The 16,164-nt window shown below is 47.5% G+C and overlaps 1 protein-coding gene across 1 annotated transcript in view; it reads left to right on the plus strand.

Annotated features, from left to right (window-relative positions):
- Positions 1-16,164, plus strand: part of AGBL1 (AGBL carboxypeptidase 1) — a 532,929-nt gene that overhangs the window by 41,920 nt on the left and 474,845 nt on the right. The window contains exon 5 of the mRNA XM_019726713.3: positions 182-219. Within this exon, the coding sequence (XP_019582272.3) occupies positions 182-219 (38 nt within the window). The remainder of the gene's footprint in view (positions 1-181; positions 220-16,164) is intronic.

A 16,164-nucleotide genomic window follows, 5' to 3' on the forward strand; every position in this document is an offset into this window, starting at 1 on the left:
CAGCGCGAGTCCTGCATTTACGCTTTTTGAATGGCCAGCAGTAGAATCAATAGAAAGCCTGCTACCGCGTTAATAATGGGGCTGTTAGGTGGCAGCCACGAGCACACGGGCTGCGGGATCCATGCACTGACAAAAAGACCATTGAACGTTGCCTTTTTCACTTTTCTTTCTCTTTCCCCAGGGCAGCCACGGAACTTCTGGCAGCACTGCTGAAATCCAGTAAGCACTTCTTTTGAAAAGTGGTTCTTTTTTTCCCCTCTGGGTTCAGTGAAGGATGTTTTCTGTCTCCAGGACTCCTTTCCAACCTGGAGGGCAATCGAGCTATCCTGGGCTCTTTGGGGTGAGATGGAGAATGTGAAGCCTTTTCCAAGCACAGGGCTGCAAAGAGCGTGTTGAGAGCTCTTTGTGTGGGCGTGCGTGGGTGTCATGCCATTAAGGCAGTTGACTCTAAAGGGAGTAGTGGTATTGACTGCAGACCTGAAGAACTTTCTACCGCCTTCTTACAGGACTGGCAGCCTGTAGGGACTGTTGATCCATTCCCCAGATTCCCGGGGGATTGGCTTATAGAGAAAAAGGTTATGACAGAGGGTGAGAAGCAGGATTCTTGGGTTTGGTCCCCAGCTTTGCCTACGCCTCTGTATTCTTGGGCAGGTGAGGCTTTGGGACTTGCTTGGACAGTGTAGATGCCAATAACAAATTTACATTAAAAAGTTGTCTCTTTTCTCAGTTACCTGAGTAATTGCACAAGAATAGCTTGGGGGGGGGGGTCTGAATAATTTGAGGATTTTTTCCCCTTGCCTAGTAGCCCAAGTCTAATTACGTTGGGAGTCAGTTTCTTGTGTGCAGTATAATAGGAGATACTGTGCACTTGGGAGAGAAGAAGTCTTAGCTTAACGTTTTCATTCCCCCCCTCCTTACCTCTTCATCTATTTTAATTTGGCAGCTTGGAAACCAGCTGCTTCAATGGTGATATTTGTTTGTCTGTAGGGAGCCCGAGGCCTGTGGGTAAGAGGTGAACTTTAATCAAACTTATAAATAAATAAAAAAGAGATAAAAACACCTTCTCCCCCCAGCCACACATCTCTGTCAACTCGGAGGGCAGAGAAAGACCCATGTCACACAGAGCTGCCTGTTGTGGACTGAAGGAGGCAGGACGGGGGGAAGGAAGTTGAGTTCATTTGGTTTATTGGAACTTGAGGCAATACACAAGTCTTTCCACAGCTTTCTGACCTGCAGGTAGAGAGAAGGTGCTTAGAGCAGGCTGGGGAAGTAAAGAGGAAAGAAGCCCTTGAAATAAGACAGGATATCCAAGTGTTACCTGGGGGTCACAGGGGAGAAGGGCTCAGCCCTGAGGGTGGGCTTATCTCAGGTGTGGCATCTCGGCTCCCATCTGTACCTGCTCACTCGTTGCTCCAGGTTATAACTCCAGGTGTTGGATGCAGCCAGGTGAGGGAAGTCTTGGACTCCAGGAAGCAAAGGTGCTGAGAATGGCGGGGGAAGCTAGCCCTTGAATGTCGTGCCTTGGGAAAGTAAATTTCTCCTGTACCCACGAGCCCAGGCTTGGCGGTAGAGTCTGTTATGTTTCATGGGAAGAGAGTCCTGAGAACTGAAAAGGGCTATCTGTCTGTCTGTCTGTCTGTCTGTCTGTCTGTCTCTCTCTCTCTCTCTCTCTCACACACACACACACATTCCCTCCCTCCCTCCCTCCCTCCCTCCCTCCCTCCCTCCCTCCCTCCCTCCCTCCCTCCCTCCCTCTTGCAGCCCATAAGCTTAGGGGCTGAGTGTCCTCATTTACAATGGACCTACCATGTGTAAAAATGTGGAAGCAGTCACATGCCAGTTAGTAACTCTTTCCGTCTGAAACGTGATGCATGGGCTCAGGAGAGACCAACAGCCAGTGCAAACAGCGGTAATGCGGGCTGAAAACATTTAGCCAGGTTTTCAACACACGGGCCATGCTCAGCAAACTGAGCCTCTGCTGTGCTAGGGGCTCGGCTCTTAGAGTTTCTACCTCCTCCTCTCCTGTCCGAGTTCAGCTCAGATGCCATTTCCTCTGAAAACACTTGCCAAGGCTACCAAGACCGGCTGGATGCCCCTCTGCTCACCGGCCCTCCCATCTCAGCATCAATTACACTGTATTGAAAGTGCTGTTGGCCATCCCTCCTAGGCGACTGCAAGCTTTTGTGGGCAAGAGTCGTCTTTGCTGATAACTGGGTTGCTTCCCTCAGCACAGTAAGAAGCCTGAGGTAAATGTCTGTGGACTGACCTTTTAAATGAATGAATGTGTAAAAATGGCAGCATCGCCGACCTCCTACCTGAACCCTAGCACCCGTGCGTAGAGCCAGTGACCTGGACATTTGTAGTTCTAATCTGTATTTAACTCTAATAGAGTGTTAGAGTTACATATATAATAGCACCTGTGTTATGTACACAGGTACTGTTGTCTCATTAGAGGGACGTATAGGGTTCTTTGCTAGTTCTGCTCAGCGGTCCATACAGACCTTTGTCTGGGTCTTGGGTTCTTTACAACACAAGAGAGTTGGATGACAGCTTCTCTGCCGTTCTTTCTACCACTGAATACTCAGCCTTAATGCGTATCAGGGTTTCTCGGCCTTGACACTATTGCATTTTGGGTAATTCTTAGTTGTTGAGGGCTGTACTATGCCTTTAGGATCCCTGTCTTTGACTCACCAGATACTAGTCGCAATGAACCAAAATTGTCCCAAGCTACTGATAGGAGGTCAGAATGGCCTCCTGCTGAAACCCTGATGTGTATTGGACCACACACATGAGCTGATGCCCAGTCAAGATTTCAAATGACCCCTCCCCAAATGCCTTCATTGGTATTTCATAGAAATGAATGCCCTTCTTGCATAATTGGCCTTCCGTTCCCCAGCTTTGGTGTGATTCCTCGAGGTTCAAAAGAGGGGAGAATGCTGATGGGAGACTCATGCACAAGCAGAGGTTGCTTGGGAGGGGAGTGGGTTCTAGGCAGCAAGAGGCTCTTAAAACAGGAGAAGGAATGCATTTCATACAAGTACAGCACCCATGCATGGATAGAAGGATTCTGCGATCATATTTGAGCTCAGCAGGAAAGAGGGCTATGTTTAAATAGCAAAGTGTGCCATGGATTTGGCGGGCAGCAGTAACAGCACACCTCTCTGTACCAGCCTAACTCAGTGTTCCGTGGCTTGGAGGGCTGGGTGTAGAAGGTACCAGTTCACCGCGTCTGGGGTTGCCGCAGGCCAGCTGAGTACCATGGGACTCCCTCGTCGCTTTCTCTTGTCTTCATGTATAGTTAAGACCTCACACAGAAGGTCAATTTGGATCCCAGGTGACTTCATGTCAGCTGACCAAAATGTAGGAAGTCGCTTTCTGTCTAACATCCAGAACCTCACCGTCTGGCACCAATATCTGGGCATGTTTCTGTGAACGTGTAGCTTCTAAATGCGCCGTCCTTGTAGCTGGTGGTTACGCGGCCCTGATGCTTGCTTGTCATCATGAAAGTTGGCCACTGGAGCCGATCTCTGTAATTGCATCACCAAAGGAGAGCACTCCCCAGTCAAAATGAGAAGAAGGACATGTCTATGACCTTAGGGGCAGTCAGTGTTCCTGTGACAGTGAACTCGGCTGAGTTTGGGAGTATGAGGTCAACGGGTCAATTAGTCAGTGGCTGGAGGCAGTCCCCACCAGTAACAGGAAAAGCAGGACTGAGGGGTCTGGGAGCCTCGCAGCCCACCCACTGTGATAACAAAAAGAAAGGGAAGGGGCCCCTGGGTTGCACTGGGGCGATTTGGTTACTTTGCCTCAGCTCTCTCTTCTGTCAAGTAGCTACTGTGTGAGAAGCCGCTATAGGATGTGTGGATGGCAGCAAGAGGGAAATGAACCCAAAGACATCTGTCGCTCGCCTCTCTCCCTTCCTAAGCAATAATAGCAGGCCAAATAAGACCGGAGGTCCTACACCTCTTTTCCAGTTGTCTCAGCAATGTGGGATCCTGACGATTAGAAATCCTTGCTCAGTCAGGGGCCCTTCTTTGCATGCACATGGGTTAGACTGTTCTAATTCATCCAAACCCCATACCTTTCACTGTATTGTTCCCTTCCTCTCCACTCACGCACGCACAAATCCTCCTTCAATTTTCCTGTATTGAAAGTTTTGCCCTTTTATGCTTTACCTTGCAAAAACTTGAGCTTTTTATTACCCAAAATACAGCTCTGATTAAGAAATAATGCTTCTTCTATTGCAAGCGATTCTGTTCTCTAACAAATCAAAACAACCTATTGTCCTTGGTCGCTTTGCCTCTTACTATCTGCCTCCCCTCTGCTTTTCTCTCTCGTATTTTCTATCTCTACTGCTTTTTCCTTTTTCTTTTTCCTCCTCATTTTATCATGGTCCCCTCCACCTCCCGCCCCCCTTTCTTTTCACCCCCTAACACCCCTTCCTTCCACGAGCATTAAGTATAAATGCAGTTTTGAAAAATTGCAGCCCTGGAAGTGGCAGTGGCGTGAGCACGCAGCAATGCGATTGTGCCTGATTTGTGTGGGCCCCACGATGCGTCTTCAAATAATGCCTCGATGTCCACCTTGCTGCTCAGATGTCCAGGTCACGTTCTAGCAACAAGGAAACACCTCCTGGCTCAGGCCCTAAATCTTAAGAAGAGGACAATGGGTTGATGTCAGACCATTCTCCTTAAGAGTTAGCATTTAAAGGCGTCTGGAAGTTTGCAGGAGTTGAGGCAAGGAGAGAGTGTTAGGCATAGGAAAGTAAGTCAGCAACGGAAGGGAGGCAGAGAAGGAAGGAGAGCGGGAGAGACGCAGGAGAGCCACTGTGAAGTTGGGCAGGGAGACGAGACTGCTCATGGATCTTTTTGGTGAATGCTCTGTCTGGCTGGCTCGTGGGGACAGCTGACCGCCTGCTGCTACAGGAGTAGAGGACGGGACAGTCTTCTGGTGCCTAGAGCCTGACTGTGTGCAGACACCCTCATGCTCCCCGTGTGCTGTGGCCTGGCAAGCAGCAGTGCAGTGATAGGAGGGTCTGGGGGCAGAGAGTCGTTCAACCCTAAAATGTCAAAGAAGGGGCCATTTTTGAAATGCCCCATCTGACACTTCCGTAGGTATCCTGGGAGCTCTGAGGAGGTCTCAGAATGGCCATCTATGCTTTAGGATGGTGGGCGCTGTGAATCCTGGGATCTTAGGACTATACACAACAGCAGTGGGTCAGGGCAACCTCCATGGGACTCACATGAGCAGCTGTGGTCCCTCGGGACCTGGCATCTGTCGTCCTGGCTTCGGGGCTCTGACCTGCCTCCGCACGTGTGGGGCCCCAGGGCTCTGCCCATGCAGCGTGCTTCCGCTTTGGTTCCAGACGAGGGCCATGGAGTCAGACGCTTGCAACTGGAAAAGACCTGCGAGGCTGCTTAGTGCAGTGTATTCACACGTTGTCTTTTTATAAAAAGTTATTTAAATGGCTCAGAGCCCTGTCTGTCCACCTTCCATTGATTCTCCTCCAAGGTAGCCTCAGACATTCACAAAAATATAGGGCTCATGAGACCCTAGAAAACTATTGATTTTTTTTTAACTAAAATACAGAGGGTGCCTAAAAAAAGGTATAGACGTTTTAAGAAAGGAAAAAAAAAAAAACTGTACTAAAATTATGCTCATGGGAACCACTTCGAGCACCTCTTGTCATTGCAGATGTCAAACGTGACTTGTATTCATCTTTTGTGATCAGCATATATTACTACAAGTTTAATACAGTTTTTTCCTTTCTTAAAATGTGTATGCATTGTTTTGGCGCCCTCTTTATATCTGTGACACAGCATTGTGTACATTTAACACGTGTTGATTTGATGCCGCTATATGTTGTGACATGATTGCTGTTGGAGCGATAATTAGCAGCTTTATCACCTCACATAATTATCATTTCTTCTCAGTGGTTGGCAAAACGAAGATCTAGTCTCTTAGCAAGTTTGATGACGATAATATAATATTGCTGCCTGTATTCCAGAAAGTTTTTGATCTTACCCATCCTTCCCTTGTTTTCACATGGGGAAACTGAGGATCAGAGCGAGGGAATGACCCACTCATGTCTCTGAAGGTTTCCTGTGCAGCCAACACTGGCTCCTTCTTTGGGTCTCAGCACAAATATCTCTGCCGAGGCTTTTCCCTGAACACCTCCCAACCCCCGACCTCTGCTCAGCATTACATTCCCTGTCAAACCTCATCACAGAACCCCACATTTATCCTTCTAAGAATGAACCATAATAGAATCAGGGATTCATGTATTTTTACATAAGGGTATGTATGTAGGTTTCCTACTGGGTATACCTCCCCATGGCCGGGGTCCCTACCGTAGCCCCCAAACCTCGCATTGGGCTGTGCCCAGTGGAACTGCTGACACATTCATGATGATTAACGAAGGATTCCAGTTTCCTGACTTAAGCCGCATACATTTGCTTTCTACTGGCCCCAGCATAGAAGCCAGCCCAGCTCCTGTCCTCGGAAAGAATCCGATTATGGTGTCCTAGACTCTATGACTCTCCTTCCTCCACAACTTCTGGAGAAGCGTGCCGTCTGTTTCTGTGATGAGCCAAAAATCTGCTTCCAATCATATTGATAGATTTTTTTGCATTTGTCACCCTGGGATGGAGTGCTGTGATCGACGTTGTGGCAATGCAGAGTAGCACAAGACCTCCATCGCACTATGGGATTGAAATAACAACACAAAATCTGTCCACTGTGTTTTGAGTTCCTCCTGTGTCAGCTGCTGTATATACATGCAGCCTGTCAAGGAGGTATCAGAATCCCCATTTTACAGGTGTAGCAACTGAGGTTTGAGAAGCTTAAGTAATACATAGAGCGTGGGGACTGCAGAGTTTACCTGCCAGCCTAAAGAAGAGAATGACTCAAGAAAGCAAGCTAAATAAATACTTTCTAAGTCCTAGAAGGATTATTTTTGGGGCGGGAGCATCTGTCAGTAGTTCTTTAGAAAAGAGCATTCCGTGGCCCGCCCCATATGCGCATCTGAGGGCACCCAGCGAGAGGCGCCCCACACCAGGTGGCTGTGCCAGGGCCTTCGTCTCTGCCGCGAGGCTCAGCATCAGATGCGGCTGATGAATGATGGGGTGACGGAGAGGAAGGGACCGGGTGGGGAGAACCCCAGGCTCCTGTCAGGTCATGCCACGCTCAACTTGGCACATTTTTCGTTCTTTTTCCCCCTTGGTTCAATATTCAGACCTCTCTGCCAAATATGTTTTTTGTGTTTTGTGTAAGTACATAAAATATTTTTTAAAGCGTAAGCTCAAAGGATACTTCCGCCCCCTTTGTCAGACCCCATAGTTGGGTGAGCTGTCAGGGACTGGCCAGGGTCCCTGTAGTTCCCCTTCGTGCCAGGTGGTGGCGCTGTTCTTTCAGTTATGTTGGCCACGCTAGTCCAGTATTTCTTTTCGGTGAGTAATTTGTTTATCAGGAGGTTATTTCAATCTAATTTTGGCCATATTTGCTATTCCACACTATCTGTGCTTCCCAGTGTTAGCAGCATACATGTCTTGAAGGAAATTAGCTGAAGATGGTCTCCAAGGCATTTGCTCAGCCATTATTTAAGGGAGCTGGGAGGAGGCAGGGGGAGCGGAGCCTGGTGTGGGAAAAACCTCTGGAATTTGTTGCATTCCTGGTGATGGTAGCATGTTGAATAGGGCTTAGAGGGGGCAGTGCTTCCCCAGCAGCTTTTGCCAGGGCTGTGTCTCCCCCTTCTGCTAATCTGCATCTTCCTCACCTTCACTGCCAAGGTCAAAGATGGCATTTCAGGGAAATGAATGTCTGCCTTCCCACCGTCCACACGCATGCCCCATCCCACTGGTAATATGTTCCATGAGCTGTCTGCTGTGAGCCCTCAAGGAACGGGGAAGAGAATTACTGTTGACTAGAGTCCCTTCGGTGAAGTCTCATCCTGACTGTTAATTACAGGGCACCCCCTTTTGCCAGGCACTTGACAGTCCTGTTTTACATACGAGGAAGGGGAAGGCGTAGTTAGGGGAGGTTACTGATTTCCCCAAAGTCCCACAAATGGTCAGTGAACAGCTAAAATTTGGACTCGGGTGACCGTATCCAAAGCAGAAAATCTTCGTATTCCAAAGATGATTCCTGCCGTCCATACAGAACCAAGAAATGCAGATTCTGTTGTTGGACTGTGTGACCTTCAGTTAGTTCTTTGTCACTGTACTCGACTTCAGTTTGCTTTTCCAAAGGTGAGAGGGCTACACAAGATGAGTCGCTTGAGAAATCTTTATTAGAAGAAAAAAATCTTTTTTTTAGCAAAGTGAAATGTTATGAGGAAGCGACCCACCTAAAGCAGATGAAATGGGAAAAGCGGGAGCCCCTCCCCCCCATGAATGACAGCGTGTCTTTCCCTTGCCACCTCCCCTCTCCCTGGCTCTTGATTGACACCGAGTCACTTTCCCGGAAGGTCCTTGGGGCTCAAAGGAATCACGATTGAAAACCTCTGAAATAACTATTCTCATGGGGTCCTTTCACAGATCAGTCTTTTGTCCGAGAGGACACTTTAAAGGTGGGCAGATGCATCTTTTAGGTGTTTTGAACGTGTGCTCATTCTTGCTAGGTGGTGGTCCTAAGAAGAGCTAGTGAAGTTGGACTCAGAAAAAAAGGTCCGAAATGTATTCATCCTTGAGCCCAAGTCAAGTTACTTTTGAGTCTCTTGAACTAAAATGCCTAGTGAAACAGAACCTAATTAGACCAGGAGGGTCAGCTTCCAGTGGGGATGAGAATGGTTGGTGGGATGGACAGGATGGCAAAGCACTGACTCGGGATGCCCAGGGCATTCAGAGATTCCCACAGAGGGTCTAACAGAGCTGTGGATGGTGGTGGTGAGTTTTTCTTGCTTGGCACACAACTTGGCCACATAAAATACCGTAATACGATTGCGAGCGACCCTGGTTCTTTAAAACCCAAGCAGGAGGCTGTCTTTTCACCAGGTGATCTTGTTCTCTGGCCCTCGTTTACCTCCTCTGTCCACGGCCTTCCCTCTGGCCTGCCTGTCTGCCAGTCGGTGTGAGCCATGTTGTTGCTTTGACAACAGAGTAAATGTGTTCAGGGAGGTTCAGGGTCCTGGATGAAGGTGGTGTGTGTTTGCTAAAAGCTCTTACTCTCTGAAAGGATAAGACACAGTCGAGGCCTGTGTTTGCACAGTGGTCATGAAGCTGGCTGCTGGGGGGTCCAAGTCGTGGCCACCGTGGGCATATGCCTTACCACTGTGCTGTCGTTTCCTCACCAGGAAAGCGGGGAGAAGGGTGTGTTCCAAGGATAATTAGTAAGATACAAACAAGGTGATACCCACGCCATGGAGGTTAGTGCTGGGTCCTAGTAAATCTCTGTAAAGACCAACTCTCCTTTTATTATCGCCATCACTCTGAACGTGCCGGGAGTTTCAGGAATTGGTCCTATAAAGCCTCTTGCGGTGTCAATCCGTCAATGTTCCCTGTGCGTTGAATGATGCATTAGCTGTTTTCAGTGTCTGTCTGCTGTCCTGAAGCTTTTCCCATAAAAGTAAATAAATGGAGGTAGCAGGCTCTGCCGGGTGAGGTGACGTGCATACACTTTGTTTTCATTCTGCGGGATCAGGGGTTAACATCCAGGATGGCTGAGCTCGGAAGGTTTTAGATTTTAGAACTTTATCCTGCCATCATGGCTGGCTGGCGATGGACTGACAGAGATGAAGCATCACGAAGATTTAAAGAGTGAGACAAAACGACAGACACCTCCGGCTCTGCTGGTGCAGTGGCTTCCTTATCTCATTCAGGGCTGGCTGTGCCGTTATTTGTTTATGTCAAGATGTACATTGGATGTCCTAATAATAGCAGTTTACAGAGCATCTTTTCGTACATTATCTCATTTAATCTTCACAGTCGTCCTGCAACACAAGTAAAAATTTAACTGTTTGACGATTCTCCAGCAGTGGTTCTCAGCGTGAGCGATTTTGCTGCTGCAGGACCGTTTAGCAAGGCCTGGAGACAGTTTTGGTTGCCACATCTGCAGGAGTGGGGGTGCTCCTGGCATCTGCTGGGTGGAGGCCAGGATGCTGCTAAACATGCCACAATGCGTGGGACAGCCCTCTCCCCCCGCCCCCACGTCAAGAAATAATATCCAGCCCCAAATGTCAAGAGAGCAGTGCAAGCTTGGAAAACTGTTTTCCAGAGAAAACACTGAGGCTCAGAGGTTGGTTGATTTGCACAAGACTGTGTAATACGTGCTGGGTCAGTTGGCATTAAAACCCATCCCTTCATTTCACTAGCAGAGGGTTTCAAGGTTTTTCCTTTTTTTAAAAACAGAAGTAAAACAGTGTTAATTTGTAAATGAAGTCCTTTGCAGAGCCATTGCATGTAAGCAGATGTTACTGAACTTGCTCTGGTGGCAGTGGGGGTTCGAGACCCCGCCCAGCCTCTCCTGGAGCACCCCCTTCAATGTCGGGGGCACACACAGCACGACCACCACTGCCCCCCCATACAGTGAGGCCCAGAGAACACCACACCCCTCTTGGCACCCTCAGAACTTCTCATTTCTCTGAAGCCATTACATGTTTTGAGTCGGGGAGGACAGCCCCTGACTTGTGCTTTAATAAGATGTTGGAATGGGAAGGAGAAGGGGGCATAGGAACCACGTAAGAGGCTGTTACTGGCACCGTCCAGGTGGTAGGACAGAGGGCTGCCAGAGGCACGAGAGAGAGGAGCTAAAACGAGGACACACAGGCTCGTGGCTCTGTGATTGTACAGTGTTATGCTGTTGGACGACATGGCAGCAGGCCAGGGGCGCAGAGGTGAACGAACGCTCAAGGTCTGGAGGCACGATGCAGCATGAACCCATCCACCTGTGACATTCGCCACAGCGTGCAGACCGTTTTCTGCGGTCCACATGGCTTGTCTGTGCTCTGGCCCGAAGCAGGCGATGCCACCCACAGACAAGTGTCTCACGTGTCAATTGAAAGAGAAAGGCAGGTAGGGAAGGGCTCTGTTTTTCTCCTTCCGGGTGCGAATCCTGGCTTTCCTCTTTGCATGTCTTCTTCGGATGAGCTGACCATGGAAACGACAGTAGCACCAGGTGGTAGGTTTTTTTTACAGGGATCCAGAAGGGGTCGTGGCTTATCTTTGGGATTAGCAAGTGACTTTTTCCCTACCAAGAGTCTGGATGGATAGGAAAACTCCTGGGACAATTTGGGTCCAGGCAAAGTTGATCATGTCCAAAGGCTTTCTTACAGAGATGCCAAAAACATGTAACAAAAAGGAGAGTGAGAAAATCTCAGCCTGACATACATATTCCCCCGCTTTTGCATGATACACTCTGACGTCTGTCAAAGTGGTGGGGGTCGTACATTCGGACACCTACCCTTTGCGTCAGTGCTCTGCTGCTCGCAGCTTATTTACCTGGCCTCAGCTCCCTCACGTTTTGTGATTTGCACTCACCAAGACTGGGCTTTTCCACTTGTACTCTTGAGATTTCTAGAATTTTCTGTCTCCAGAACTCCACATCCCGATTCCTTCCTGTCATGTAGGTCTCAAACCCAATGCCCTCTCCCCAAAGGGTCTCCCCTGACCACCAAATCTAAAGTAGTGGCCCCACATAGGCACTGTGGCCTCACTGTTCTCCCTGAAGCGTTTACCACTATGTGAAATTACCTAATTCTTTTCCCTTTGTGTGTGTGTCCCTATTTCGATCTGTATCTCCCCAGCTTCCCCATGGGAATGCAAACCCCCTAATAGCCGAGACTGTGTCTATCTCATTTCCTGCAGTATCCCCAGTGCCTACAATAGTACCTGGCACCTATTGGCACATACTAGTTGTTATATAGGTGTTTGTTGATTGAATTAATGGTTTTGCTTTGGGTTTTGGGTGAAGGAGCATGGTTGTAGTTGGTAATTTACTGTGTGCCCAGCCACAGCAGGGTCTGACTTTCAGCCCAAAGTGTCTCTGCTTATCTGCACGCGGGAAACAAACCTCTTCAGTGATCGCCTCTTGCTGGGAACCAACTTGTTTTAGAGAATATTCAAACTAACACTATTGAAAAATTCATCCTCTTTCTTCAAATCTAAAATGTCATTGACTGTCAGGTGTACCATTTTTTAATGTGCCACTGAGAGTGGAAGAAAAAAATACTGCCAGTTACAATCGAAAAACCATCGTCGGTAAGGAAGCATCTTAATTTTGGAAAGGCTAAAGTCTGAAAAATATATGCCTTAGAATTGATAAAGTGCGAGATGAGATGGATTCATCATACGGGATGCAGGCTATCGAATCGGGGAGGTTGGAGTCTGGCGTGTGTCACCATTGGTGGACCCTCCTCTTGGAGCGTTGCAGCCTAAGGCCCTTTCTTAGACATGGTACAGCCTGAGAACTAGGGGAAGAGCTGGCGTGTGCAGTGGAAGAGGCCCCCGATGGACTCCTAAGAGTGGAGGAATTCCTGTGGTTTGGGGTTGTAAGGTATTAGAAGGAGTTGGTGATTTAAAAAAAAAGGAACAATAGGTGCATCTCGATTTAAACCAGTGCCGTGAAGGATGGTCTCTCAGCCTTCTCAGCCACTATTTCTGGAGCTTAGGAAAAGTGTCTTTAATTTTATGAAGGCTGTCAATGGGGAAATAAGATTTGCTTGACACCAAAATTTACTTTATGCCCAAGTGTTCTGAAATGCTGCTATTCTACAATAACCAAAATACCGACAAGCTGATTCCATATCATGACTCTTCCTTGAGTTAATACTAACTGAGTATAATTTCTGTTACCAATGACGTGAAGATTAGTTATACTTCAGTCCATATATCGCAGCTCCTCTTTAGTGAGCAAGGCAGTCCTACAGCCGCTGGGGGAGGAAGTGAGTGAGAGTCAGTCCCTTTGTCCTTCTCAGTGGGATTGCACTTGTGTGGGGGCTCATGTCTGAGCTGGCCTCGTGAAGTCACCAGCTGGGTGTCTGGAAGGCTCCCATACGTCTCCTCCAGTGACCCGAAGAACCATAGGCCATTCATCGGGTCCTCAAACCTTCTCAAGTTTCCTATTAAAAATAAAACTCTCACCACAAGTTAGGGGTCTGGGAGAGAGCAGAGAAGATGGAAGAGAGGGGTTGGGCGGAAGGACTGAGCCAAGTGAAAGCTCGGCGACAGCCACTCCCCTCACGTCCCCCAGGCTTTGCGAGTTCCACTGGCTTGATCTCCATTAGCCATTCAGAAACCTCTCTCAAGAAGCTCATTCTTGTGATAACAGTTGAAGGTCTTCCTCGGTGCAAAAAAGGGTCAAGTGTACTAACCAGCATGAAGAGTTTTGGGGATAACGATGCGGATGTCAGCTTTGGAGGCAGGCGGAGACTCCGTTGGAATCCTAGACATGTCATGCAGAAGCTCTATGAACGTAAATAGGTTGTTGAACTTCTCCTCACTTGTTAAAGCAGGGACGGAATGCGTATCTGAAAGCCTTTGCGTGAGGTCCACGAGACGATCGTGTAAGATGATTGAGGCAGTGCTTCTCTCCGAAGCCCTTGGGTTCCTCTTACTGGCGAAAGGAAAGTGGCGTTTGGATGTCATGCTCTGGGGAAGGGAATTATTGAGCACATACTTTGTGCCAGGTGTTAGGATATGCATTTATTCCTTATAAGGGACTAGTAAGGCTGATGCTTAATTAGCTTTATCTTTCTTTGCTTTAAATCTTGCCTTAATATTTACAGATTGAGGAAGTATAGTTCGGAATGACTAAGTAACTTAACCAAGGTTACATAGCTGGGAAGGGGTAGAGCCAAACTTCAGATCAACAGCTGTGTGACGCTGGACCTCTTGTTCTTGCAGGAGGCTGGAGAAAGGAATATGTTTGTATCCGATCACTGGGCACTTTGTGGTCCATCATAATGGGGGGAAGTTGGAACAATAAATACCGGGGGTGCCAAAAACATGTCTACAAGTGGACACTTTGATCAACATTGCTCAAGCAGTAGCTCACCATCATCAGAAGTGTCTGGACGCTGATGGGAGCCACTCTGAGCACCTCTTGTCACTGCAGAAGTCACACGTGACTTGTATTCATCATTTGTTACCAGTATATATTGAGTATTACAATTTTAGTGCAGTTTTTTCCTTTCTTAAAACATGTGTACATTTTTTTTGGCCCCCTCTGTAGAGGATGTATATCGTGATGGTGACACAATTATACTAAGCACCAGGTACTGACCACTTATTATGTGCCAGAGATCAAGCTGTCTGCTTTATATATACTATCTCATTTAATTTTCTCAGCAACTCCATGAGGGAAGGGACTCTTCCAAGTTTTGTTTTTCAGAGAAAGACTGAGCGATAGAGCTGTGAAGTCACATGCTCAAGGGCACCCAGCTAGAAGGAGGTAGAGGTCAGGTCCACGTGCAAGGGCTCCACGAGGAAGCTGCCAGCTGCAGGGTCTGCCCATGGAGCCGGCCCTGCAAGCATCTGAGTCTGGTGAACACCCGCTCAGAGGTCTGCGCTAACCTGTGTATGTCATTCCTACACCCACGGCTGCTAAAGCGTCCAGCTCCTTATGTGGCGGCAGGTTCCCAGCTTTTCTTCTGCACTGAATCAGAGTTCATTGTAGAATATGTGGGGAATAAAAGCTACAAAAACAAAAAAAGTCTTCCATCTAAAAATTCTAAAGCAAATAAGATCATCAGTATCTTTGTCCCCCATAAGTAGTGTTGATATCTCGGCATAGTCCCTGTTAGTTTTCTTCATTTCCTTTTTTTTTTTTAAACCCGAGTATTAAAAGGTACAGCATCAGTGGCGTCTGCACTAAAGAAACACATTGAAACCCAGTGAGGAAATACCTGGGTAAAACGAAGGGTATCCCTACGTCACATTTCAGACTGAGAAGGAGCTACAGATAAGACCCTGGGAGGATATAATCCAGAGAGAGAGGGAGAAGTAGAATATAAGGGGGTCAGTCGGAGGGCGGACAAGGATAAATTCATGGATTTGCCAACGGAAAACTGGCCAGATAAGACCGACAGCAGGAGGCCTCCAGGGAGGGGCTGAGGGAGGTGGGGCGCCCAGGGCACCTGTAAGGTGGGGGAGGGGCTGGAGGAGAGGCTTTGAGGACCCTCAGACTCCTCTGTGTCCACCCCACCTCCATCCTCCAACTACTTTAAGATAAACCAATCTACTTAGGAATTTAAAAAAAAAAAAAAGTTCTTTTTTTTTTTTTTTTTTTAAATTAAGGAACAGGAATATTTTTTTCCCCCAAGAAAATCTTAGGAGGAAGCCATTTATGTAAGCCAACTAAAGTGCAGCTGGTCTGTTTTGAAGAGGGTTGGGGGACCTGTCCTCTTCTGCCCCCAATCCCTGAGCTCACCCCAAACAGTGAAACCCCACATTTGTTCCTCGCTATTTGAGTTCCCTCGGAGAAGTGGTGTGTTTCTCTCCAGGCTTCTAGAACTCCTGTGAGTCGCCGATGCCAGTGACCCTCATGTCACTCTTTGGCTCTTCTCCACATTTGCTCTTCTTTAGTTTGATGGATCTTTTCTTGTAGGGTTTTAGATACGTATTGACTTTTGCAAAACTCCCCAAGCCATTCTCAGGGGAAGATTGACTGATGTGGGGTCAGCGGGGGGGAAGGAGGTATAGCTGTTTTAGATGTTAGTAAACATGACAGCTTTTTGAGGATTAACAGGAAATTGTGAAAAAAATCATTGGAATTTGATAAGGGATTTTTCTCTCAGACAATTAAAGATTTTTTCCCCATTATCCTCCGTCCCCACCCCAAAAGTAAGATGGTCATCAGGATAGCACATTATCAGTTTCTTACCCTTAAATAGATAAAAGACAAACGTCCTTAACCTCCCACTGCCCATGGGGCCCCTGTGCACTGCCATTTTTTTTTTTTTTTGCCATTCTGGTATCTTTTCAGCAGGCAATTCTTTCATCCCTTCTACTTAATCCTCAATTTTCTTTTAAACATCAGATATTGGGTAGGCAGCAACCTCTCGTGCTTTGTGGCTGGGACCAGCCAAGAAAAGATATATTTTCTATACAAAAGAATAATTCATTAAAGGAGGTGATGAAGGCAATTTAAAGCTTCCACAAACATATCACCGAGTGAATAAAGCTCATCACTCTCAGTTCAGGGTCATGGCTGAATGAAATGTTAAAAAAAGTA

The sequence above is a fragment of the Rhinolophus sinicus genome, chromosome 13 (genome assembly GCF_057876585.1).
Source record: "Rhinolophus sinicus isolate RSI-liver-muscle chromosome 13, RSI-T2T, whole genome shotgun sequence".
NCBI classification, from domain to species: Eukaryota; Metazoa; Chordata; class Mammalia; order Chiroptera; family Rhinolophidae; genus Rhinolophus; species Rhinolophus sinicus.